The following is a 27568-nucleotide window of genomic DNA, read 5'->3' on the forward strand; positions in this document are numbered from 1 at the left end:
CTGCCCAACAAGATAAATTCATGTGTGCTACTTTTTGTGTATACCTTACCTTGATTTGTATCTGCCATTTTCAGGGCACAGACTGTAGAAGTCTTGCCCAGCACTAGCCCCGCCTCCCAACCACCAGCCCCGCCTCCCCCCACCGGCTCTGCCACCCAATCTCGGCTAAGCTTCTGAGGATCTATTCCTTCTGAACAGGATTCCTTCCCATTATCCCTCCCAAAATGATCCTGTAAAGACCCATAATTGGACTTCACACTTTTAAATATTAAAGCGTTAAAAGCACAGGTTGGTGGTTCTCTGAATTTGTGCAGCTGGTCAGAATATATTTTGCTTTTGGTGCAGCCTCTTTTTGCTGCCCCAGAAGATCCAACCCTAGGTAGCCACGTAGTTTGCCTAAAGGGTATGCTGACGCTGAGCAACATCAACACAAAAACAAACAAACAAACAAACACTACTAGCATTTGCATAACCATCTACAGTAAAATTACGGTATAATTAGCAGCAGAACCACAACCAGCATCATCAACACCACAGCACAAGCACTACCAGCCTCCGAAAGACCAATACGACCACCAATATCAACACTAGCACCAGCAAAACAACAAGAAACAATGTACCAGCAGGGCCAGCGTTAGGGGGAGGCAAACAGGGCAACTGCCCTGGGTCCCCATATCATAGGGGGCCACCAGCTTGCCTCATGCTGAAGGAGGCATAGGCTAAAGACCAGCTTTCGGGGCTCCTCCCCGGTTTCTGCTCCTGAATGTCTAACACCAGCCCTGCCTACCGGCGTCTGCATAACCACTACAAGTGGTATAACTGGCAGCAACACCGATAGAAGCAACACTATGGGTGTCTGCAGAAACCAGCTCCAGTGACAGAACCAGCAGTAAATACCACCACTAGTATCATGAGCACCACCCAGTAGCACCTCCATCAACAACAAGCACCACTGCTACCTCTTCCTACATTAGCATCTCCTATAACTGCCCTGTGTATTGATTTCCTGTCTAGTACAAGACCTTTTGCATAAACCCCTTCGAAGTTACAGAGGTCAGGACAGTCAGCTTCTATAATCTATAAATAAAACTGAGCTACAAAGTTTAAACTGGAAAACAAAAAATACAGGGGCTTCAGCAGAAGTGACTGAAATTCAGTCAGGATTCAGACCCTGCAGCTATAGGAAGCCTTCATTAGACACAAACAAAGCGTGTTATATACTCACGCCGCTCAGACCGGACCTGATCTGTTTTGCTGCCATAGCCCGGCAATCCCAGTTGAAATCCAAGCTCCACACCCGAGTCACACTTTCCTGCCTGGCTTCTGTAATTTACACTGGCTAAAAATACCAGCTTCTCAATGCTAGTGTACCAGGGAGTGCACTGCTCTCGCCAGGCTCTTAATGGAATTTGTTCATTTTCTGTCCATTACTGTACAGGCAGAATATGCAACACCAGGCTGCCTCCAGGAAAAGAGAAACTGCTGCCAAATGTAAGAAGTATTAAGGTACTCAAGAGGCAATGCTCTTAGGGGTTCTTTTACTAAGCTGTGGTATAAAGTGCTTTTTGTGCGCACATAGGTGGGTTTTTCCCACACGCTAAGGCCATTTTTACTTTCGCAGTAAAATGGCTGATTTTCCCTTTTTTTGTATTGGTACACAGCCATTTAAAAAAATGACCGCATTTACCGTCCCCTGTTTTGTAGGTGGTAAGGGCTCACACAGTACATAAGTAATGCCACACTGGGAAAAGACCAAAGGGCCACCGAGCCCAGCATCCTGTCCACGACAGCGGCCAATCCAGGCCAAGGGCACCTGGCGAGCTTCCCAAACGTACAAACATTCTATACATGTTATTCCTGGAATTGTGGATTTTTCCCAAGTCCATTTAGTAGTGGTTTATGGACTTGTCCTTTAGGAAACCGTCTAACCCCTTTTTAAACTCTGCTAAGCTAACCGCCTTCACCACGTTCTCCGGCAACGAATTCCAGAGTTTAATTATGCGTTGGGTGAAGAAAACTTTTCTCCGATTTGCTTTAAATTTACTACACTGTAGTTTCAACGCATGCCCCCTAGTCCTAGCATTTTTGGAAAGCGTGAACAGACACTTCACATCCACCTGTTCCACTCCACTCAATATTTTATATACCTCTATCATGCTATTGCGCGGTAATGTAGCTGTGCTAACGGGTTAGTGCAGAAATGTCTACTCTCTGTCCCTAAAAAGTAGCGAGATCAACACGACACTCCCAAGACACCGTGGGTACGAGTAATAAAGTGTTTAATTAGATAAGAATGAAAAAAGACTCGACACGGAGCCGTGTTTCGGCGAAAAGCGCCTGCTTCAGGAGTCTACAAGTCAAGTCATTACCATTTATACGATTGTTCTAAGTTTGTTTTTTGTTTTTTTTAATTTATAGAAGTCTTTATTAGGTTTTGAGAAACAACACAGAAGCATAGAAATGTCATCCAACAACAAAGCAAATACATCTCACATGTAAACCCCCCTCCCCCCCCATACAGATTGTTCTAAGTTTTATACATTTTTGTGTACTGCTATTTATATGACTGTTCTAGGTTCTATTTATTTGAATGTATTATAATTGTATACCTCTCTGGACTTGTAGACTCCTGAAGCAGGCGTTTTTCGCCGAAACACGGCTCCGTGTGGTCATTTTTAATTCTCATCTAATTAAACATTTTATTACTCGTACCCACGGTGTCTTGGGAGTGTCAGGTTGATCTCGCTACTTTTTTTGCTGTTTTTTTTATTTTTATCCACGAAGTGGATCCTGTTTCTCCACTCTTTGTTGGTTTTTGTACTCTCTGTCCCTAGACATGCCCCCTCTGCGCAAAACTGAAAAATATTTTTTAGTATGAGGGTAGCATGCGCAGATTAGGACCTAAGGGGTCCTTTTACCAAGCTGCGGTAAAAAGGGCCCTGCACTAGCGGATGGGGCCATTTTTGCCGCACGTGGCAGCCCTTTTTACTGCAGTGGGTAAAAGAGGCTGAAAATAGCTATGGCCATACGGTAAGGTTGCGTTTACCATGTGGCCATGCGAGGAGGAGCATTTACCACCACCCACTGAGGTGGTGGTAAGGGTCCCCATGCTAACCCGGCGGTAACCAAGTAACATGCAGCACTGTCCAGTTACCGCTGGGTTAGCACCACGCTAAAAATTACAGCCCTATTTTCCCCAGCGCGGGAAATGGCACATGCTGGGGCCGGAAATACCGCTGGTGTCCATGCTGGGCCGGTGGTAGCTCCAGATTAGCACACGGTAAGCCTGTGTTGGGTTTACTGCCGCTTTGTAAAAGGGCCCCTTAGCAGGGGCATAGTCAGACACCCAATTTTGGGTGGGCCTGAGCCCAAAATGCGTTGGCATGACAACCCTGCCCCCCCCCCCCCAACATTTCTTTCTCCCCTCAGGCAATCTGGAGGGTCACTTAACTATACTCCCCCACCCTCCCGGTACCTTTAAATTCTTTAGGTCTTCGTCAGCAGCGAACAGCAACTCATTACCCTTGCTTGCACCAGCTCTAAGCCTTTCCTCTGATGCAACTTCCTGGTCCCACAAGCAGGAAGTTGCATCAGAGGGAAGGATCGGAGCCGGTGTGAGCAGTGGGGATGTGTTGCTGCTTGCTGCCAGTGAAGAACTAAAGGATTTAAAGGTAAAAGGGGGGGGGGGGGGTTAAGAGAGTGGAGTTAAGTGATCCCGATGATGTAGAAGAAGAGATGCCGGAAATCTCCAGCTGGCAGGGCTTGGTGATCCCCCACCAGCCACATCACTGCTGTACCACTGCTGTGTTGGTCTGAGTCCAAAGTGGGTGGGTCTTTGCCCACCCGGGCCCACCCATTGCTATGCCACTGCCCCTTAGTGCAGGACGCCTGACCGTGTCCCACAGTAAGTCATTTTAAGTTGTGGTGAGCATGCACTAGCGCTTACTACAGCTTAGTAAAAACACACCTTACGTATGAGGAGAGACTTGCAGATACCCTGGAGGAAAGGAGAAACAGGGGTGATATGATACAGATGTTCAAATATTTGAAAGGTATTAATCCGCAAATGAACCTTTTCCGGAGAGGGGACGGCGGTAGAACGAGAGGACATGAAATGAGATTGAAGGGGGGCAGACTCAAGAAAAATGTCAGGAAGTATTTTTTTCACGGAGAGAGTGGTGGATACTTGGAATGCCCTCCCGAGGGAGGTGGTGGAGATGAAAACGGTAACGGAATTCAAAAATGCGTGGGATAAACATAAAGGAATCCTGTTCAGAAGGAATGGATCCTCAGAAGCTTAGCGGAGATTGGGTGGCTGCACCGGTGGTTAGGAGGTGGGGCTAGTGGTTGGGAGGCGTGGCTAGTACTGGGCAGACTTCTAGGGTCTGTGTCCTGAAAATGGCAGATACAAATCAAGGTCAGGTATACATATAAAGTAGCACATATGAGTTTATCTTGTTGGGCAGACTGGATGGACCGTACAGGTCTTTTTCTGCCGTCACCTACTATGTTACTATGTAAGAATTACTCCCTCCACACAATTACAATTGCATTAAAGATGACTTTACCTAATTGGAAAAATAATCATTTTTAAAATGTCCATTTCTGGTAGCAAATTTTTAAATGTGAAATGTCTCTTGCAGATAAACTTGGAATTACTTTATGTAAATAGAAGAGATGGTCCAACTTAGAAACTGTTCTGACTGGTGCTATCCATGATGTCAAAAAATATCATTAACACTCGAATGCCCTCTGAATGTCTACGTTATTATCTTGCAATTTTTCATTATTCAAAAAAATAGTCTGTGGGCTCCTTTTAATAAGGTGTGCTAATGGATTAAGCAAGCACTAACGATTAGCATACGCTACAACCTAAGCAGTCCATTTTATTCCTATGGGCTTTTTAGCATTTAGTTAATTGTTAGTGCGTGTGAAATCCATTAGCGCACTTTAGTAAAAGGATCCTTATGTCTCTGTTGATGTTTTCTTTTTCGGTTCTGTGTCCATTTCTTGTAAAGTTCTACCTTATATTATTAAAATCCAAGAAAACGTCTTGGACAAAATAAATAAATAAATGAAAAACACATTTCATACAATAGCCATGAATATCAGTCCTTCAGAACAGCACCAGCTTGCTTTCTCTACAACAGGCCCATGATCACACCCTGACAGCACTAGTTCGATGTAATTCCTACGATATTGGCAAAAGTCGGAGCACTCCAGCAGGGCCGGCTCAAGACATGAATCAGATGAGGTACTGGCTCAGGGTGCCAAAGGCCTGCCTCGCTGGCTCAGCTGTCATAGCGGTGAGAGTGTGCTCACCGCTGTGCACTTTCTCTGCACAGCCACCAGCACCGCCGCAGGTTTAAATCAAAACAGGTACTTCTTCTTCTTGCGTTTAAACCTAGGCCAATGTGTGAAAAAGTTTTTCTTTAGATTACTCCTGAGCCTACAATGTCTTAACTTCATCCTATGCCCTCTCATTCCAGAGTTTTCCTTCATTTGAAAAAGGCTCAGCTCCTGTACTTTAATGGCCCGGAGATATTTAAATGTCTCAATCATATCCTCTCTCTCCCGCCTTTCTTCCAGGGTATACCTATTGAGGTCTGTAAGTCTGTCCTCATACGCTCTATGACAGAGACAACTGGCCAATTCTGTAGCCGCCCTCTGGACCGACTCTATCCTGTTTATATCTTTTTGTAGATGGATCTCCAGAATTGCGCACAGCATTCTAAATGGAGCCTAACCAGAGACTTATACAAGGGCATTATCACCTCGTTTTTCCAGCTGGCCAATCCTCTCCCTATGCACCTGATTATCCTTCTGGCTTTGACCATCATATTTTCTACCTGTTTGGCCACCTTAAAATCATCAGATATGATCACCCCCATACGACAGACCACACAGAGTGAACTAGACAGTGTAACACTATATGAAATTTCAAGTTACAAATATTTGCATTTTCCAGACATACTTTTTTATTTTTTATTGTCAAGGTCTTACTGGTGCAGGTCCTATGTCTCACATCTCTGAACTGCTGGAACTGAATGCAGAAAAGGCAGAGAAGAACGCAAAGGGTGCCTGCCCCCTTAGCTCACTGTCCCTCTTCTTTCAGTGTGACAACTGCTGAAAATGAGGGGCTAGATAGTTTGCCAACTCATCCCAGTTTCAAGCCTGCAAAAATCAAAGAGTTTGGGGTCCACTTGTTTCCCGAATCTAGATGAGTTTGGAATTGTGCTGAATTAACATCAGCTTGGCCCTGAAATTTTTATACCGCTGCTAGGAAAAAAATCAAGCAGCTGATTTGCGACAGCCATGAACCAGAGAGTAAGGACCAGCGCAGTGCTTCTACTAGGTGAATTAAGTAGTTACCTAGAACAGTGCATCTCAACCTAGTCCTTGGGGCACACCCAGCCAGTCAGATTTTCAGGATATTCAAATGAATGTGCATGAGACAGATATGCATACATTGCTTCCTTGGCATGCAAATCTATATTATGCATATTTATTGTGAATATCCTGAAACCCTGACTGGCTAGGTGTGCCCTGAGGGCTTGGTTGAGAAACACTGGCCTAATGTGCCAAGATTTAGAAGGATGGCAAAATAGCAGGCAGCCCAGGTAAGTATCCAATTACTCCACTCAATCAGCAGCTGGTGGAACAGCAGGAAAGCGCAGTCAATCTGGCACCTAAGCCACAAGGGGGCGCTGGGCCTCAGCACATGTGTGTGCTGAAGTCTGGCTGTGTCCCCGCCCACTCTGATGCAGACTTCCTGTTATGGAATGGGCAGGGGCATGACGTTCTTCAACATGTGCCCTGCGCTGACAGCCTGTGTTTCCTTGTTTAGCTGCCAGCTTGCCTGCTTGTTCCCACTGTTCCACCCATTGTGGCCACAGTGTCAAGACACATGGAAGAAAAGGGGGAGATGCAGGACCACTAGGAAAGGGGGACACAGGATACAGGAAAGAGAAGAGATCGCCAATCCATTGGGGGGAGGGGGGCAGGAAGATGCTGGGTTGCAGGGGAGAGGGTTTGGGAGGCACAAGATTAAAGGTTTGCTTAGGCACCTAATATTTTTGCACAGCCCTGGTAAGGACTACTGTATTGATTATTTTGCTTAGATTACTACTACTGATCATTTCTATAGTGCTACTAGACATACGCAGCTCTGTACACATTAAATGCAGGTACTTTCTCTGTCCCTAGAGGGCTCACAATCTAAGTTTTTGTACCTTGGGCAATTGAGGGTTAAGTGACTTGTCCAAGGTCACAAGGAGCTGCAGTGGAAACTGAACCCAGGTTGCCAGGATCAAAGCCTACTGCACTAACCATTAGGTTACACCTTTATTAAGTTGAGGTATGTTTCCTTTGCCTATAGGTAGCTAAGGTCCAGCACCAGCTGTATAGACTCCCTCATATGGCCAGAGGCCTAATTCAGTTAGGATGTCTTCCAGTTAAAATAGCCAAAAGATTATTTTCCTGCATGCACCTGAGTATCACCAATATGCCACACTAATGCCATAAACAACAGGGTAAAATCTCATCTTTCCTTTGGCCTTCCCCCATCAAAACTCCTCTCTCCTTCAATCCCAGAACAAAGCTCTAGGTCTCCCTACTTACCCCTTTACCCCAGGGCACAGTAAGGTCTTCAGGAGCAGAAACGATACCCAATCGCTCCTGCCCTATGGTGCAGAAAATCATATCCTGCTGTGTCTCATGTCAACATAAGATCTTCACTATTCTCTCTCATGGGTGAGGTTGAGGGGCCTAATAAACTAGTAAGACCTGTGACAGAACCAGCAGGTAGGTACAAAAGGGCAGACTGGGAGCGCCAAGACGGTCCTTTTCTACCACTGTTTTCTGCGTTTCTGTGTGTCTTTCATTGAGGTCTAACACCTGAGGCAGAGAAGTACAAGGGTGAAAAGGAAATTTTATCTATATTTATATTATGCATATTATAATTACGCAGATCACAACAGTACATACTCTATACAAGCATACCAATCTAATAAAAAACACCATAAAATAATATAAACAATATTCACGAAAATGGACAGTAATACCACAAAATAATATAAACAAAAATGGATAGTAAAATTAAAACCTCCCAAAACGAGAAGAAGAAACAGACCGAAAGAGCTTGTGCCTGCTCAAGTCACACAGAACAGGGGTCAGACTCACAGTGTCACCTGAGCAAGGGCCAGAAAATCTTCTGTTTCATTAGGATCATTCCAATCCCAGTCCTGAAATGTGACATCTGTGTCTGAAATGTCTCCTCCATGGAGCTGTGTTAAAGACTGACAGTAGCAGGTTTGCGTAAAGGATCTGAATCACACTCTGGTCCACGTATTGACTGGACTTGATAAATATGATCCTCTCGAAAGAGGGAAAGCATGGTCTCTAGAGAAGCATTAACACCTGTTCTCACCCCACAGGGGAATCATTTTGCCTTCATAATCCTCCAGTCTAGCTACACCAGCATTTCCTGGAGGTTGTGTGCTCTGTGGAGTGGGCGTGAGATGTTGCAAGAAATGATATTCACAGAAATTACACCGTCAACTAGGTCTGCATCTGCAGCCTCACACAGTTATCAATCCTGTGTAGTTCTTGGAAGTGGGTGTGGTCCCTAGATTATCAGAACCATGCAGTGTTCAGAGACACAGCCTGACAGCAGCCATGTAACAGCACCATCCTTTCATTGCTATCCCTGCCACCTCGGGTAGGAAGATTAAATTAGAAGCTGGGTAGATTACCAGTATTGAGGGTGTGTGTGTGTGTGGTGGGGGCATATATTCTTGATACCTCAACTATGCACAAATCTTTACACAAATATTCACACACACATAGGTAGACTCCATTGTTTTACCTTGTGCACAGCTACTTGCTCAAAGTTGCATCAGGGAGGGGTTGATCATTGTCACAGTGGTGGCAGAAGCAGAAGTACATGGGTCATATGCTCTGCTCAGATAGGAGTACCTTTCATAGAAACTTGCGCACATGTGCACGCACACACACACACACACACACACACAAAATGCACATACATACACAACCCAACTCCTCACATGCAACTTTAGAAATAAAAATATCCATAGCAGCTCTCATATCCTTCAGATTACCAAGGATGAGATTTGGAAACAGCAGATGGGAGGGTCTCTAGTCCCAATCTTCTTTTTAGTGTATACCAATGAATCGTTCATACATGCAATGATCACTTTGCAGTTTGGAAGGTGTCACTTTGTCTGACCCTGGTACTATGGGCTGCAGAGCAACAAATTCACTTCATCATTACACAGGACAGAAAAACATGACAATATGGGCTGCTTCTTAACACTTCTACACGTGACCTGCTAGCTGCTAACACAACTGCAGGGTCAGAAAGGCTTCTGAGCTCTTATCCTTCTTCCAGTTATCAAATAAACCCCGACTGGCCTCTTTGCAGATAAGAAATGGAAGAGCCCTCCCAACTCCCCATTTGGAGGGTGTTCACCACTGAGCAGGTGTTGCCTGCTTACTGAAGCTTCTTAGAGAGGTGGGAGCCCAGAGCCAGCCTAAAACCTAGTCACCCCCATAGCTAATAAGCAAGCTTTATGTGATACTCAGGACTCAGCGCTTCAAAGTGGCCTGCAGCACTGATTCAAGCCACTAGTGTATTCCATTGGGACCTGCAAGGCTCGAATTGCACACACTGAATAATACACTCATAATATACTGTATATAAGCAGAGACATTTTCCTACAACATTCTACTGAACACCATTCTATGACTGGAGAGTTTTGGTAAATGGTGTTGCCTTTTTAAAGAACTAACAGAAAAATTATTTTGCAGAAGGTTTAATCTTGTTTTGGCACTGGCTGGCACATCATTCTGTACCTAAAGGGGTTGGTAGTAGAATGGTAATCTCCCCCCCCCCCCCCCAAATATTGTTCAAGTTCTCATCTCAACCAAAAAGCCAAGAAAGGCCAGATCTCTGCTCATAGCTCAGAGAAAAGAAGCTGAGGACAATACTGCGTATTATTCAGTCTGAAGTTAAACTTGGAGTGGAGGAGTGTCCTAGTGGTTAGGGTGGTGGACTTTGGTCTTGAGGAACTGAGTTCAATTCCCACTTCAGGCACAGGCAGCTCCTTGTGACTCTGGGCAAGTCACTTAACCCTCCATTGCCCCATGTAAGTCGCATTGAGCCTGCCATGAGTGGGAAAGCGCAGGGTACAAATGTAACAACAAAAAAAAATAGATACTGTTGGAGATTCTACATGGAATGTTGCTATTCCACTAGCAACATTCCATGTAGAAGGCTGCGCAGGATTCTGTCTCTGTGAGTCTGACGTGCAGGACGTCAGACTCACAGAAGCAGAAGCCTGTGCGGCCACATTGGTGATCGGCAAGGGCCGACTTCTACATGGAATGTTGCTAGTGGAATAGCAACATTCCATGTAGAATCTCAAATAGTAGCAACAGTGGAGGAGTGTCCTATAGTGGTTAGGGTGGTGGACTTTGGTCTTGAGGAACTGAGTTCGATTCCCACTTTAAGCACAGGCAGCTCCTTGTGACTCTGGGCAAGTCACTTAACCCTCCATTGCCCCATGTAAACCGCATTGAGCCTGCCATGAGTGGGAAAGCACAGGGTACAAATGTAAAAAAAAAAAAAAGCTCAAAGCACTTCAAAACCAACACACAAGGACTTGTTGACTAAGTACCAGACAATTTTAATGTCTAGTCATCTTTTTCCCCACCATCATTGTAATACAATCTGAGATTCACTTGCATGTTCAGGTACTAATATCTTTTGCTTTGACCTGAGAATGGAAGTGTTATCAAAAACATATTGTTAGACCAGTGGTTCTCAACCTTTTTCTGTTGTGACACACCTGATAGACAACGTTAATAAATTCACAGCTGAACAAAGTATTTCTAAACTGCATTGTTTAACTGTAATTTTGGTATGAATTTGCCTATCCCATATCAAAAAGGTGTATGCAACACATCAGTCCCCGATTTCTCATTTGACATACAACAAAACAAATATACATTCAAATTCTAGTGTCACCTCAGTAACTGCAACACAAAATCCCTCCACTGCCATGTACTGTGAAGCAACACAAAAACCTGCAAATATGCTTCTTAAACGGAATCTATGGACAGCAGACCTGCGACAGTTATTACTGAGGGTAGTGGGGAAGCAGAAATAGGGATCAGTTATGGGGATCTCAAGAACCTGACTCTTAAGATTGCTGGTCTTCCCAGCTTGCAGGTAATGATGGTTGTAAAGGAGACACAGGCTTGCTGTCTATACCATATTTTTTTGTGACAAACCTCCCATCTCTTGGGGACACACTGGTTGAGAACCACTGTTAGACCAATGGTTCTCAACTCAGTCTGCGGGACAGCCCTAGCCAGGCAGGTTATCAGGATACCTACAATGAATTGCATGAGATAGATCTGCAAACAATAAAAGTAGTGTATGCAAATTTATCTCATGCATATTTATTATGGATATTCTGAAAACCTGACTGGCTGGGTGTGTCCCAAGGACTGGGTTGAGGATTCCTGTCCTAGACCAATTAAAAAGCATCATTTTATGTCTTTTTTTTATTACTGACCTCTATTTCTGCATATTCGTTATGAACATAACTCAGATATTGTACAGCACAAGTTTAGCAAAACCAAAAAGGAAAAGGAACCCCTACGTGCAGAGCCGGTCCAAGGCAAGATGTCGCCCGAGGTGGAGCTTGCATGCGGCCCCCCCCCCCCCCCCCCCCGGTGTTTTACCTGGTTACGGCGACCTTCCAAGCCTGGCAGCAGCAGCAGCGATTCCCATACGCTGCCCTGCTGCTGCCACCCACCTCTTCCCTGTACTGCAGCTGCCTGAACGAAACAGGAAGTTACTTCAGATGGCCGCAGTAAAGGGAAGAGGCGGGTGCCAGCGGCAGCAGGGCAGCGTATGGGAATCGCTGCCGGGTTTAGAAAGTCGCCGTGATCAGGTAAAATGCTGCGAAGCTGCCCCCCTCCCGAGATGCCGCTCCTAATGCATGCTGCCTGAGGCCCCCGCCTCAGGTGGCCTAATGGTTGGGCCTCCCCTGCCGCTACGTGTACAACAGTCGAACCAAGAAGTAGGGGTGAACCAAGTAGACACCTGCAGCCAAATGGGTAGAGTACAAATCTTTATTAGGCACACTCATTCAACAGACCCGAAACGGGGCCATGTTTCGACTGAAAACACCTGTCTGCCTCAGGGGTCATTCACTCCAAAAAGCACATATTTAATATGATTCGGAAGATCAAAACTGTAGAATATTGGAACTACTAGTATCAGTAATCTGTTCTGAGATGCCATCAAGACTGCCAAAAACTATGAGTTTGATTTCTCAAGGATCTTCAAATGTGACTGCAGAGCTACCAGAAAGAAACTTTTAATCTGATGATATATACTAGAAGCTGGAAATTCCCACAGAAGAGGTCATCACTGTCCAGTACAGAGATGCCAAGTTACCCAGGTCCAGTTGGAGACTTTTTGGCCAGTCCTGATCATAAGAACATAAGCGTTGCCATACAGGTGAAGGTCCATCAAGCCCAGTATTCTGTTTCCAACAGTGGCCAGCCAATCCAGGTCACAAATGCCTGGCAAGATCCCAGCACAGTAAAATAGATTTTATGCTGCTTATCCTAGAAATGAGCAGTGGATTTTCCCAAGTCTGTCTTAAGAATAGCTTTTGGACTTGTCTTTTAGGAAATTAGCCAAACCTTTTTTAAACCCTGCTAAGCTAACTGCTTTTACTGCATTCTCTGGCAATGAATTCTAGAGTTTAATTACACGTTGAGTGAAAAAATATTTTCTTCAATTTGTTTTGAATGTACTACTTAATAGCTTCATTGCGTGTCCCCTAGTCTTAGTATTTTTGGAAAAAGAGTAAAGAAGCAATTCATGTCTACCTGTTCCACTCCACTCAGTATTTTATAGACCTCGTCATATCTCCCTTCAGCCGTCTCTTGTCCAAACTTTAGCCTTTCCTCATAGGGAAGTCATCCCATCCCCTTTATCGTTTGCGGTGACCAGAATTGCACACAGTGGTTAAGGTGTGATTGCACCATGGAGCAATACAAAGGCATTATAACATTTTCATTTTTGTTTTTCATTCCTTTCCTAATAATTCCTATTTGCTTTCTTAGATGCCGCTGCACACTGAGCAGAGGGTTTCAATGTATCATCATCTGCCGTTTGGATGCCCAGTCCCCCAGTGGCTCATGCAATTTTTCACAATCCTCTTGTGGTTTAACAAGTTGAATAACTTTGTGTCATCAGCAAATTTAAATACCTCACTAGTCATTCCCATCTCCAGATAATTTGTAAATATGTTAAAAAGCAGCAGTCCCAGCACAGACCCCCCAGGGAACTCCACTGTCTACCCATTCTCCATTGAGAATACTGACCATTTAACTCTATTCTCTGTTTTCTGTCTTTTAAACAGTTTTTAATCCACAATTACTCCTGTCCCATGACTTTCTAATTTCTTCAGGAGTCTTTTGAAAATCCAGATACACAATATCGACCGGCTGACCTTTATCCACGTGTTTATTCACGCCTTCAAAGAAATGTAGTAGATTGGTGAGGCAAGATTTCCCTTGACTAAATCTATGTTGGCTTTGTCTCATTAATCCATGCTTACATATATGCGCTGTAATTTTGTTCTTTATAATTGTCTCTACCATTTTGCCCGGCACTAACGCCAGGCTCACCAGTTTATAGTTTCATGGTTTTAAACTTACATCCCAAACAGTTTGTAGTGCCTGATCCTGCCCATTGAAATCATTGCTGCAAGTCCCATAATGGTAATGCACCAGGATGAGGTGGGCAGAAATCCAGGACTGTCCCAAAATCTCCAGCCCGAAACTGAGTATCTTGGCATCTCTGCCAGTGGAGCTTAGATTAGAATCATTTAGAGTTAATTAGCAGAGGTTTCTCACTGGGGTGTTCGAATTGTTGAGCAGAGAGCATGTTAAGGTAATAACAACTCATCAGGACTGACAGCAGAAGGCTGTAGAAAGTACAGTATATCATGAATCCAATGTCAAGGATCGATCTATTTGTTTTATAATCAAACATATTTCATGTCCCCTGTCCTTTTTTCCTGCACGCTATTAAAATTACTTTTAAAGATTAACGAAGATAAGTTGAGCACAGGGCTGATGTAGTAAGTTGTGCTAGCCATTAGCAAGATGGTTTACTCTTGGTTTCCCCATGCTAATCGTATCCCCCCCCATCCCCAATGTAGGAAAAAGATAGTGTGGGAAAATCAGCTTAAAACAACAGCACTAAAACATAGAGCATTGGGCATGCAAAACACATATAAATTGCTGATTTCAAAATTGCTTCCTGATGTTAAACTGCACTAATACCTAGCTCAGTTGTTTACGCTTTTCCCGGCACTGAACCAGAGCTGCCAAGTTACCCATTCCAGGAAGGAGAGTTTTTGGCCAGCCCTGGTTATAAACTTATATCCCAAAACAGCGTAGTATTTGTAGACCATGATTCCTGTACTCTATCTTGCTGATGCATGTAGGGATAGTGTGTTCCTCCACCCTGTGTGGTTGGTCCCATAATACACCAGGATGAAGTTGGGTAGAAATCCAAGACTGTCAAAAAGTCTCCCTCCTGCAATGGGCAACCTGGCAGCTCTGCTGAACCTTTTCGCGAGCTCGGGGCTGGCATAAAGATGCAGCCAGGAGCAAAGCAAGGGTCATCTGAAGTGGACCCTCTCTCCCCCTAAACACCCAAAACAAAATCCCTGGCGGTCTAGTGGAAATTTCGTCCCTTCCATGGTCCTTTTCTCAGGACCCGGGCCTAGGAGTTAGCTCTCTGGGTGCCACTGGATGCTGAGCACCCCTAATTTTGAGCAAACCTATTCATTGTATACATGGAGAGGTCATTTGTATTGTGTTTGGCACCTGGACCCTTCTCACCCACCTCCACAGGTTTCAAGGGAGGAGCAATGCTCACTCGCTCCTGCCTCCAGAGCCACCATTGTCTAAAATGGCAGCACCTGACCCCTAACACTACACCTCAATGTACCACATAAGTCAATCTACCAAATAAGGCAAGTGCAACAAGAGGAGCTCAAGTACCCAACATACCATCTCCCACTCCCATAGTCCTTCCCAATCTTCTTTTCTTCTTGCATATTATGCTTAGCAGCTTCCTCCTCTCTTTCTCTCACTTCTTGCATTTTTCTCACTCTTGACTTCCATCTTTTCATCTCACACTTTGCTCTCTCTTATCTTGCTCTTCCCGTACCTCCTCCCTTCCCCATCCTCTCGCCCCCACTCCTGTCTCTTCCTTTCCTTTTGCCCCACTTTATCCTGAAACCTACTCCATACTCCCCTCTTTGCCCCATCCCTTCTGTGTTTCTTTCTTGTGCCCCAAACTTCCTTCACTCTGTCACCATACTTACTTTTCTCATTCCATTCTGCCCATCCTCCCTCTCCTTTTACTATACCCCCATTCCATTCTCTCTTCCCATCCTGCCCCTTCCGCTCTTGCTACTCCAAACTCTCCCCTCTGTACCCTCAACCTCCCCCATCATCTCCTCTCTCTTATTAAGAGTGGCCTAATGGTTAGTACAGTGGACTGAGAGCAGAGCTGCCAAGGGGGCACAGTTTTTGAGAGGGAGATTTTAGTACATGCCCCAGTCCTGCCAACTCCACCTCGTCTCCCCTGCCCCCCCCCCCCCCCAACCTACTGTGCTATTTGGCTATGTGGAATTTGACAATGCTGGCACTCCTGTGTAAGCTCAGTTCAGGCACTTGGAAATGAAATTTACCTTTTTATTGGCCTAGCTTAATACATTGTTTGATTAGCTTTCAGAGGCCCAAACCTCCTGCTTCAGGCCAGGTCAGGGCAGTATACTGCTGTTATGGTGTCCTCTCCTGACCTGAGGAAGGAAGTGTTGGTCTCTGAAAGCTAATCAAAAATGAATTAAAATTAGTCCAATATAAAAGTGTAACCTTATTTTCCATTTTGTGTTTTATTTACATTATCAAACTTTATTAACACAGCTACAACATTACTTCATCCTAAATTAAAAAATAATTTTTGTACCTTTGATGTCTGGCGATTTTCTTTTTCTAGTTGGGTTGGTCCCAGACACTGATTTCTGCTTTCCTTCATCTTCTCTTAACTCTCTTGCCAGGGTTTCTTGTCCATTTGTAATTTTTCTCTCCTCTTTTTTTCTTTCAATTTTTTTCAATTTATTTTTCTGCCTATCTGTCCAGATTTAATTCATTTCTCTCTCTACCTTTCCATCCAGCTTCTCTTATCTTTCTCTTCTTACCCTTCCATCCAACATCTCACCTCTTTCTGTCCCCATCCTTTCAGTGTTTCCCTTCTTTCTTTCTTTCTCTCCCTCCTTTCATCCAGTACTTCCCCTCTTTCTGTCACCATCCTTCCAGCATCTCCCTTCTTTCTCTCTCCATCAGCATCTTCTCTTTCCAGCCCTTTTCCAGCCAGCATGTCCCCTCTTTCTCTCCCCATCTTTCCACTCATCTTCTGTCTCTAACCCTCTTCCACCCAGCATCTCCCCTCTTCTCATCCCCCTCCTCCTTCCCTCCATGCGGTGTCTTCTGTTTCCTGCAGGCCACTGCTGCTTCTCCCAATGAGCAGCAGCAGTAGTAAAGCAATAAAAAGCAGGCACGGGGCCCCAGTCTTCAGGCGTGCACTGTCAGCTCTGCCAGTCTCCTGCCCTGGAACAGGAAGCTGACATCAGAGGGGGCAGGGGACCGGCAGAGCTGTCAGCGCATACCTGAAGACTGGGGCCCTGCACCTGCTTTATATTGTTTTCCCGCAGCTGCTGCTCATCCAGAGAAGCGGTAGCGGTGGTAGTGGCTCAGCGGGAGAATTTCTTGCTTTGGCAGGCGTGTGGGAGATAACCTGCCAAAGCGGGAGACTTGGCAGGTAGGTCTGTGAGAACCAGGGAAGCTAGGTTCAGTTCGTATCGCAGCTCCTTGTACTCTGGGCAAGTTGTTTAACCTCCACTGCCCACGTAAAAAAAAAAAAAAAAACTTAAATTATGAGCTCATTATGGACAGAGAAAGCATCTGTCTATAATATGTACACCATTTTGGTTGAACCATGGAAAGGCAATACATCAAATGCATGAGTCACAACTCAATTACATCTCTCTGACCCTTCTCTGTTTTCTCTGCACTGGTGCTCCTACAATGAATAGGCAGATAGGCTTCAGGCGGATAGTGGCAAGTAGAATAGAGCAGCCCTGGTGGATTATAGCCCAGCATCGCAAGTACGGTGACTTGTGGTTCAGAGACAGGGAAGCCTAGTGATTCTGTACCTCTGGCCTTTTCACAACACAGCAGGCATGCTGCGGAACTCTGCTCAGTGCCATGAATAATGACAGTGTGACACAATAGCATGAGGAGCAAAGGCATGAAATAACTCTCCCTGGCCTGCATGTGCCCCTTGTAGCAGCTGTTCCACTTAAACCAGTCTGCTGCTACTGCAATGAAGGTTAAAAAAAAAAAACCCCAAACAAACACGGCAGTAGGGCTGGGAATTCACTGAATCCCTTAATGGCACAACATTGGTACCAGAGTAGTCAAGCTGCATCAGAGATTTTATTTATTTTGCTTCCCTCAGGAAGATGATGGAGACTGAAGAGGTGCATCCCAGCTCAGTGAGTGATCACAATACCCTGGTGTGAGAGACAGGTCTCCCCGGTGCAGGCTGAACACACTGGCGGGAGCAGTTTGATATTCTGACTAGTATCTTCCATCTTAAGTAGAGGAGTGTGGTAGCCGTGTTAGTCCACTCTTAAGGTTATCAATAGAAATCAAACAAAATAAAACATGGAAAAGAAAATAAGATGATACCTTTTTTATTGGACATAACTTAATACATTTCTTGATTAGCTTTCGAAGGTTGCCCTTCTTCGTCAGATCGGAAATAAGCAAATGTGCTAGCTGACAGTGTATATAAGTGAAAACATTCAAGCATTACTATGACAGTAAAATAGATACCATTGGAGATTCTACATGGAATGTTGCTACTATTGGAGATTCTACATGGAATGTTGCTATTCCACTAGCAACATTCCATGTAGAAGGCTGCGCAGGCTTCTGTTTCTGTGAGTCTGACGTCCTGCACGTACGTGCAGGACGTCAGACTCACAGAAGCAGAAGCCTGCGCGGCCACATTGGTGATCTGCAAGGGCCGACTTCTACATGGAATGTTGCTAGTGGAATAGCAACATTCCATGTAGAATCTATAGAAATCAAACAAAATAAAACATGGAAAAGAAATTAAGATGATACCTTTTTTATTGGACATAACTTAATACATTTCTTGATTAGCTTTCGAAGGTTGCCCTTCTTCGTCAGATCGGAAATAAGCAAATGTGCTAGCTGACAGTGTATATAAGTGAAAACATTCAAGCATTACTATGACAGTCTGACAGGGTGGGAGTGGGTAGGAGGTATGCATGGGGACATCAAAGCATATCATTGATATTCTAACAGGATGGGTGTGGATAAGTGAGGGGTGGGGTGATCAACAGAGACATACAGCTTTATGGTTTATAATGGGCTAGGAACCCCAGATCCTTGTTAAGTCCTTTCTGTTGGGTGTTAAAATATTCAATCATTCTGACTTCAAAGGTCTTACATTCTTGTATGGTTTTAAAGTTACCTTTCAGGATTCTCACTGTGAAGTCACTGGTACAGTGTCCTGGTCAAGAAATGTATTAAGTTATGTCCAATAAAAAAGGTATCATCTTATTTTCTTTTCCATGTTTTATTTTGTTTGATTTCTATTGATATTCTGACTGAAAGAAAATCCTGTTTTTTCACCATCTTAAGGAGGAGAGTGACTTCCCCCTTTGTACCTCCCTCTAGGAGATAAAAAAGACAGAGATTTTGAATTTGTTTTTCTCTTCAGATGCAGAGCACTTGACAATAGATAAACCAGTCAGATTTTCAGGATACCTACAATGAATATGCATGAGATAGATTTGCATACAATGGAGGAAGTGCATGCAAGTTTATCTTATGCATATTCATAGACTTCAATATTCAAAATAGTTGAGCTCCTAAATGTATGTTCCTGAGGGGTCCTCTTACTAAGGTGCACTAACAGATTTAGCACGCACTAAGGGCCCTTTGACAGAGCAGTGGTAAGCCCAATGCGGGCTTACCGCTTGCTCTTCCGGGCTACTGCCAGCCCAACGTGGCTGCCGGAGGTAATTCCACCCCAAGTGCACGCCATTTCTGGGGGAAAATGAAAACCCCGGAAATGGCTTGCACGACGCCAACCCGGTGGTCATCGGGCATCGTTGCGCGCTGCCCGGTTACTGCCGTGTTAACGTGGGATTCCTTATCACCACCTCAATTGGGTGGCAGTAAGGGCTCCCTGCCACATGGCCACGCGGTAAAAGTTATCTCACCGCGTAGCCAGCTCTTAAGTCTGGCTGAAATTAGGGCACAAATTTAAGAGCCTAGCTTCTTGAGGCCTTTTTCCTCTGAAACGTCAGAGCGGGGGAATAATAGTGTCATAGTTTGATATGCCGATACTCTATTCATAGAATCTCCCATTTGTCCAGATATCTTGTTTAACCCAGAAGTACCGCCAGCCCAACACAGGTGCTGGTATTAGTTCCACCCCCCCCCCCCCAGTGCATGCCATTTGAGGCGCTAGTGGAAATATTTTTTAAATATTTCCGGGGGGGGGGGGGGGGTTACCCGGCAGTAACCACCGGGTTAGTGCTGGAGCCCTTACCACCAACTCAATGGGTGATGGTAAGTGCTTCCCCCAAAATGGCTGCACGACAAGTGCGAACTTACCGCACAGCTATTTTTTTTTTCAGTCTTTTTACCCGCTGTGGTAAAAGGGGACCTGGTGTGCGGCAAAAGCACACGCTGCCACTAGCGCAGGGCCCCTTTACCGCAGCTTAGTAAAAGGGCCCAAAAGTTAGGAGCATAAATCCTTTGAATATTGGGCCCATTGTGAATATCTTGAAAACCAGGCTGGCTGGGTGTATCCGGAGGACTGGGTTGAGAACCCCTGAACGGAATCCTAGTTAAGTCTAAGGACCCAAAACAAGGACTCCCTCTTGGATTTTGAGTTTTATCTTTTTTTTTTTTCCTCTTGTTCTTTTGCTTAGTTGTTATACTATCCAGCTGATTTTCGAAAGTGATCGCCGCTCATCTTCCGACACAAATTGAGAGATAGGCGGCGATCTCCTGAATCCGCCCAAATCGGCATAATCGAAAGCCGATTTTGGGCGGCTTCAACTGCGTTCCGTCGCGGGGCCGGCGAAAGTTGAAAGGGGGCGTGTCAGCATGGTAGCGAAGGCGGGACGGGGGCGTGTGTTGAGATGGCCGGCTTCGCCCGGTAATGGAAAAAAGAAAGCCGGCCGTCAGGAGAATTTGGTCCGTTTTATTCGGACCCTTTTTTTAGGTCCAAGTCCCAAAAAAGTGCCCCAACTGACCAGATGACCACCGGAAGGAAGCGGGGATCACCTCCCCTTACTCCCCCAGTGGTCACCAATCCCCTCCCACACACACACAAAACAAATCAGACATTTTTTGCAAGCCTGTATGCCAGCCTCAGATGTCATACCCAGCTCCCTGACAGCAATATGCAGGTCCCTGGAGCAGTTTGTAGTGGGTGCAGTGCACTTGAGGCAGGTGGACCAAGGCCCATCCCCCCTACCTGTTACACTTGTGCTGGAGCACTCCAAAAAACCCCCAAATCCACTGTACCGACATGTAGGTGCCCCCCTTCACCCCTTAGGGCTATGGTAATAGTGTAGAGTTGTGAGCAGTGGGTTTTGGGGAGGTTTTGGGGGGCTCAGCACACAAGGGAAGGGTGCTATGCACCTGGAAGCTAATTTTGTTTTTTTTATTAATTTTTTTAAGTGCCCCCTAGGGTGCCCGGTTGGTGTCCTGGCATGTCAGGGGGGCCAGTGCACTAGAAATGCTGGCTCCTCCCACGCCCAAATGCCTTACATTTTGCCGGATTTGAGATGGCCGGCTCCGGTTTCCATTATGGCTGAAAATCGGAGTCGGCCATCTTATCTAACCCTGGCGAGCGATTTGGCTTGGCTCCTCCCCTTCACGGAGCCGGCCCCGAAGATGGCCGCCCATCAATTTGGCCAGCGCCATTCGATTATGCCCCTCTATATATACTTCATTTTAGAGGGTCACCATATGAAGGTATTTATCATAATGATACCCGAGTGATGTAAACTAGTTTTTCTTTTTCCCACCAAGAGCCTTAATTTTTTACTGTCCTGTTTTTTCTACTGCTTTATAAAAGTAGTAGGTCTGGAGCTACCCTTAGCCCCTTAGTGAAAAGTGGATAACACTCAAAATGTCAAGCACAACAATAAAAAAAAAGGTTTCATAATTCTTTCCTTTCAACCCCCCATAAGAACATAACAATGTTATACTCAATCCCTCATCTTCTTCCCTCCATCCTTTACCATTTCCCTCCCATTCTCCTTCCCTTTCACCTATCATATCCTTGTCTACCTTCCCTATTCTAGTTCATTACGTTCTTTTCACATGTCCTTTGTAATGCCTTTCATAATGTAAGTAGTTATGATCATCACAATTTATAATACTGTTCCTACATTTCCTTGTTTTTACTGTATTCTTTACCATGTAAGATGCTGTATGTGGGAAAGAGCGGGGTACAAATGTAATAAATAAATAATAATAAGAATAGCCATACTAGGTCAGACCAATGGTCCATCTAGCCCAGTATCCTGCTTCCAACAGTGGTCAATGCAGGTCACAAGTACCTGACAGAAACCCAAGTAGTAGCAACAGTCCATGCTAGAAATCTCATGGCAAGCAGTGGCTTCCCCATGTCTAACTCAATAGCAGACTATGGACTTTTCCTCCAGGAATTTGTACAAACCTTTTTCAAACCCAGATACGGTAACCACTGTTACCATATCCTCTGGCAGTGAGGTCCAGAGTTTAACTATTTTTTGAGTGAAAAAATATTTCTTCCTATTTGTTTCAAAAGTATTTCCATGTAATTTTTTTGAGTGTCCCCTGGTCTTTTTACTTTTTGAAAGAGTGAAAAATCAATTCACTTTTACCCGTTCTACACCACTCAGGATTTTGTAGAACTCAATCATATCTCCCCTCAGCCATCTCTTTTTCAAGCTGATGAGCCCTAACCTTTTGAGCCTTTCCTCATATGAAAGGAGTTCCATCCCTTTAATCATTTTGGTCGTTCTTTGAACTTTTTCTAATTCTACTATATCCTTTTTGAGATACAGCGATCAGAATTGAACACAATACTCAAGGTGAGGAGCGATACAGGGGCCCCCCCATTCATATAACATAAATCTGCTGGAAAATCCATGTCTAAATGCCTTTTCTGTACATCACATAATCAGCCTGAAACTGAACCTTGCCGGTATGAATTCCATGATCTGGGTGCCGTCACAAAGAAAGCTCGATCCTGTGTGCACATGATGTGCCGTCTTGTACTATGCACTCACTCGAAACAATAAAATGTCTACTCTTTAAGTTAAAAAAAGTACTAGTATGTATTATAAAACTATTTGCCAATGACTGATCTACTTTTTGAGAATAATTGATATAAAATGGCATTGGCTAACAGAACACATTCATTTCTAGATAACATTCAACAAATCTGTTTCCGCATACAGTTCAAACTCCTCTTATTGACTTATAAGTGCATTCACTCTGCAGCTCCTCAGTACCTCTCCACTCTCATCTCTTCCTACACTCCTCCCCGGGAACTCCGTTCACTGGGTAAATCTCTCTTATCTGCACCCATCTCCTCCACCGCTAACTCCAGACTCCATTCCTTTTATCTTGCTGCACCATATGCCTGGAATAGACTTCCTGAGCCGGTACGTCAAGCTCCATCTCTGGCCGTCTTCAAATCTGAACTAAAAGCCCACCTTTTTGATGCTGCTTTTAACTACTAACCCTTGTTCAGAACCCTTATTTTATCATCCTCACTTTAATATTCCCTTATCTCTTATTTGTCCTGTTTGTCCTAATTAGATTGTAAGCTCTGTTGAGCAGGGACTGTCTCTTCATGTTCAAGTGTACAGCGCTGCGTACATCTAGTAGTGCTATAGAAATGATAAGTAGTAGTAGTAGTAGTATTTACTGCTAAAAATGTTTTGGTCAAGTTATCACATACAGGTGCCCAGGGCCAACCTTAGCAATTGCGGGGCCCTGTGCAGACCAGTTCAGTGCCCTCCCCCCGTCCCTGTCCCACCTAGCTCTGAAAATCTCAGTAGCCATTTTTAAAGAGCGATGTGGCAGCAAGGGGGTTAGAGTCGGCAGCGGGCAGGAAAGACTGGGGATCTTTCCTGCCCCGAAGACTCCACTAGACCACCAGGGTGGCTTCAGGTATGTGCCAGGAGGGTACCCTATGGCTCGGGGAAGGAAAGGAAAGAGTCAGATTGTGGCAATAGCAGGGAGGAGGAGTGAGCGCCACGGGACCCCTGGAAGCGCAAGGCCTTGTGCGACTGCCACTGTCACCCAGATGCCTTTGCTTCTAAATGTACAGAGCACAATACAGTTATTTCCATAGCATCTTTTGCTGATGTATGAAAGACTCCTACGAAAACTGATGTCTGCAAATGGACCTATAAATTAATGCAAGGCAGAATAACCTGGACGAAGCCCCAGCTATGCTATGCCAGTTTCTCATCAGGTGCCATTTACAAGGGTCCTATATCCAGGGATGTTATAATGCCGTTGTATCGCTCCATGGTGCGACCGCACCTTGAGTACTGTGCTCAATTCTGGTCGCCGCATCTCAAGAAAGATATAGTACAATTGGAAAAGGTGCAGCGAAGGGCGACTAAAATGATAGCGGGGATGGGACGACTTCCCTATGAAGAAAGACTAAGGAGGCTAGGGCTTTTCAGCTTGGAGAAGAGACGGCTGAGGGGAGACATGATAGAGGTATACAAAATATTGAGTGGAGTGGAACAGGTGGATGTGAAGCGTCTGTTCATGCTTTCCAAAAATACTAGGACTAGGGGGCATGCGATGAAACTACAGTGTAGTAAATTTAAAACAAATCGGAGAAAATTTTTCTTCACCCAATGCATAATTAAACTCTGGAATTCATTGCCGGAGAACGTGGTGAAGGCGGTTAGCTTAGCAGAGTTTAAAAAGGGGTTAGACGGTTTTCTAAAGGACAAGTCCATAAACCACTGCTAAATGGACTTGGGAAAAATCCACAATTCCAGGAATAACATGTATAGAATGTTTGTACGTTTGGGAAGCTCGCCAGGTGCCCTTGGCCTGGATTGGCCGCTGTCGTGGACAGGATGCTGGGCTCGATGGACTTGGTCTTTTCCCAGTGTGGCATTACTTATGTACTTATGTACCCTAGGAGGGTGGAGGAGTAGCCTAATGGTTATTATAGTGGGATAAGAAGCAGTGGCTCCTTGTGACCCTGGGCAAGTCACTTAGGGCAGTGTTTCCCAAGTCCAGTCCTAGAGTACCCCTTGTCAGTCAGGTTTTCAGGATATCCACAATGAATATGCATGAACTTCATTTACATACGCTGCCTCCATTATATGCAAATCTCTTTCATGCATATTCATTGTGGGTATCCTGAAAATCCGACCAGCAAGAGGTACTCCAGGACTGGATGTGGGAAACACTGACTTGGGGCCACTTGTAGTAACCTGCGCTAGCGATTCCCATGTGGCAAATGCGATGCAGCCCACACATCTGCCGTGCTAAGAATCGCTAGAGCAGTTTAGTAAAAGAGGCCCTGAACCCTTTACTGCCCCAGGTACAAAGCATAGATTGTGAACCCAAACAGGGATAGAGAAAGTATCTATATGTAAACCGCTTTGTTGTACCACAGAAAGGGGGCATATCAAGAATCTACTAATAAAATAAAGCTTTTATCGAACAGGCAAAGCAACAGAGTGGAGTAGTGAAAGAGGAATCTCCTCACACCGGAAACAGGCAGACTTTTTTCCTTCCCTTTTTGCCACTGAACTATTGGTACAATCAGGTTTTTTTGAAGGGGTACTTGGAGGTACTGAGCACCCACAGCTTTTTCCATTGTCTGCTAAAATTGACCCATGGGTAGGGTTACCATATGGCTCCAGAAAAAGAAGGACAGATTGAGCCAGTCTGGGTTTTACTTCCATTGCTTTCAATGTTTTAATGAAAGAGCTCAGGCTCTACACACCAATTCAGTCTTGTCATAGATTCTGTGACTGGTTGCAGGGGGCCTGGCTATTATGGGACTGGTCCCTCAGTGAACACCCCACTCCTGAAGAGTGGCCTAGCATTTGAGTACTGGCACCTTTTTTGCTAGAAAAAAACGCACTGGGTCACCTCTTAGCTGGAAGAGGAAGAAGGGAGGAGAAATGAGAGATAAAAATAAGTAGTTAAAATGCATGAAGGCATGCTATGTAACTATTTGGATACTGGCTGTAATGTAAGATGTCGAGATGCTATATTACATCTCACAATGTAGGTTGTTTGGCTTCAAACAAAAATAAAGTTATTAAAAAAAAAAAGCCCTCGGATCCTGGGGTACAGCAGTGAAAAGTGGAATCTTCCTAGACTTAAGGCTTTTCTTTAAGAACTGAACTAGTATGTTCTGGAAACGTCCTTGATTATCAGAAGAGAACAACACTTTTTTCTGCATAAAATAATCCAGACATTTGATTTATAGCCCTAGAAACACTTAACATTTTGCAAGCAGGTTTGAGAAGGACTGGAGATGTGAAACTTTCGCTAGGAAAAAAACAACAGTATAGACATTTCAGCCCTCAGTAGATAAACATGTAATGTTATGCAAGAGCATAAAAACATAAGAATAGCCATACTGGGGTTGCCTGGCCCAGTATCCTGCTTCCAGCAGTGGCCAATCCAGGTCACAAGTACTGGCAGGTGAAATACACAAAAGAAATCAAATTGATTCCATTCACAGGAATTCATATTCACCTTTATGCATTCATCCGGTATTATCTTTTAAGGATGATGTTTTATTTTATGTTCACTCTGTCTCTTGTGAGCTGAACACAGTTAGTTCCTCGGCTGACGCGACTACATATCAGAGGCATTTTGATACTGTGTAAAGTCTTACAACAGACAGGGGGTGACATTATGTAAGAACATAAAAACATAAGAATAGCCATACTGGGTCTGCCTGGCCCAGTATTCTGCTTCCAGCAGTGGCCAATCCAGGTCACAAGTATTGGCAGGTGAAATACACAAAAGAAAAGTGCTGAGGCCTGATGCTGGCTGCACATACCTGCAATAGAGCAGGGGCTGGTGTTTCCCCAGGACTCTGCAGTGTTTGCCAGCTGTGTCTTTATTTACATTCATTCCTAGAGAGGAGAGATTGGAAATGTGGGCTATCGCAGTCAGCTAAAGATTTTTATTTCTTATATACTGCCTGCAAGCCCAAAACTATTGAAGCAGGAATTATCCTGACCCTGGAGTGCTCGTAGTCTGAGTTTATATACCTGAAGCAATAGAGAGTTCAGTGACTTGCCCAAGATCACAAGGAGGAGCAGCAGCAGCAGGATTTGAACCAGGTTCTCCTGATTCTCAGCCTGATCCTCTTAACAATTAGGCCACTCCTCTACTCCAAGTACATTCAGGTATTACTGACATGACTAATATTCTTGCACCGTGACACAAGGCATTCATGTACATGCTTCCATGCTTGTATGTGCACACCACAACACAATATATATATATACACAGTCCAAATACACATACCACAAGCACAGAGCTCATGGTTTGACAACTGTTGCAACTTGGTTTATTTCATAAAATGTCCATTTTCCTTTCCTCTACCCCTTTATTCCCAGCATTTACACATTCAACAAAGAACTTACTTTTCCACACAGCATCCTGCATCTGGAATTGTTCAGTCAGGTCACAACAAGCACAGCTGAATCTGTAGTGGCTGTATTGCTGAAAGTTTTGAGGAGAGCTGAGTACACAGGACCTTTATCAGGCGCAGTAACTCCTATATCTTACTCTGCGATGTTTGTGTGCACAGGAGAAGAGTCCAGTCTGGGGACTGGAGATTAGTGAACCTCCACCAATGGGAAAGTTCACAGCTGCACAGAAGACCCAGCAGCAGTCAACAAGGGAATTTTCCCTCCTCCAGGGAAACGCCTTGCATTTGCGAAGCTGCCCAAGCTGGGACAGAGTCAAAATATTGTAAATTTGATCTAAATGCAGGCACAATTCAAAGTAATCTAAGTTTATGATAAATTTTAAATGGAAATTAAATTCACATTCTCCTTTCTTAACCTTGCTAAATATTATTTTGAATGGATCATAAAGAATGTGGACTTATGAGCTTTTTTTTTGGACAGTCCATCGTGAGTTACTGTGTTGGTATGATGCTGACCCCCCCAAGAAGGCTTACAGGATGGTCCCACGTGAGATATAATACAAACCTCCATGGCATAAATGCACAGGAAGTGAGTCTCTTTCAATTGAAAGGAAGCTCTGGAATGAGGGGGCATAGGATGAAGGTGAAAGGGGACAGACTCAGGAATCACCT

General features: G+C 44.6%; 1 protein-coding gene across 4 annotated transcripts in view; it reads right to left on the minus strand.

Annotated features, from left to right (window-relative positions):
* The window catches only part of ANK1 (ankyrin 1), a 319396-nt gene extending 292336 nt beyond the window's left edge, over positions 1-27060 (minus strand). For 3 of the 4 annotated variants that reach the window (XM_030202059.1, XM_030202060.1, XM_030202058.1), the window contains exon 1: positions 26889-27060. In XM_030202059.1, coding sequence (XP_030057919.1) covers positions 26889-26903 — 15 coding nt within the window. In that variant the 5' untranslated portion in view covers positions 26904-27060. Of the gene's footprint in view, positions 1-26296; positions 26373-26888 lie in introns of all 4 variants that reach the window. The other variant, XM_030202061.1, reaches the window with a different exon arrangement.
* Positions 27061-27568: the final 508 nt, after the last annotated feature.

The sequence above is a fragment of the Microcaecilia unicolor genome, chromosome 4, assembly GCF_901765095.1.
Source record: "Microcaecilia unicolor chromosome 4, aMicUni1.1, whole genome shotgun sequence".
NCBI classification, from domain to species: Eukaryota; Metazoa; Chordata; class Amphibia; order Gymnophiona; family Siphonopidae; genus Microcaecilia; species Microcaecilia unicolor.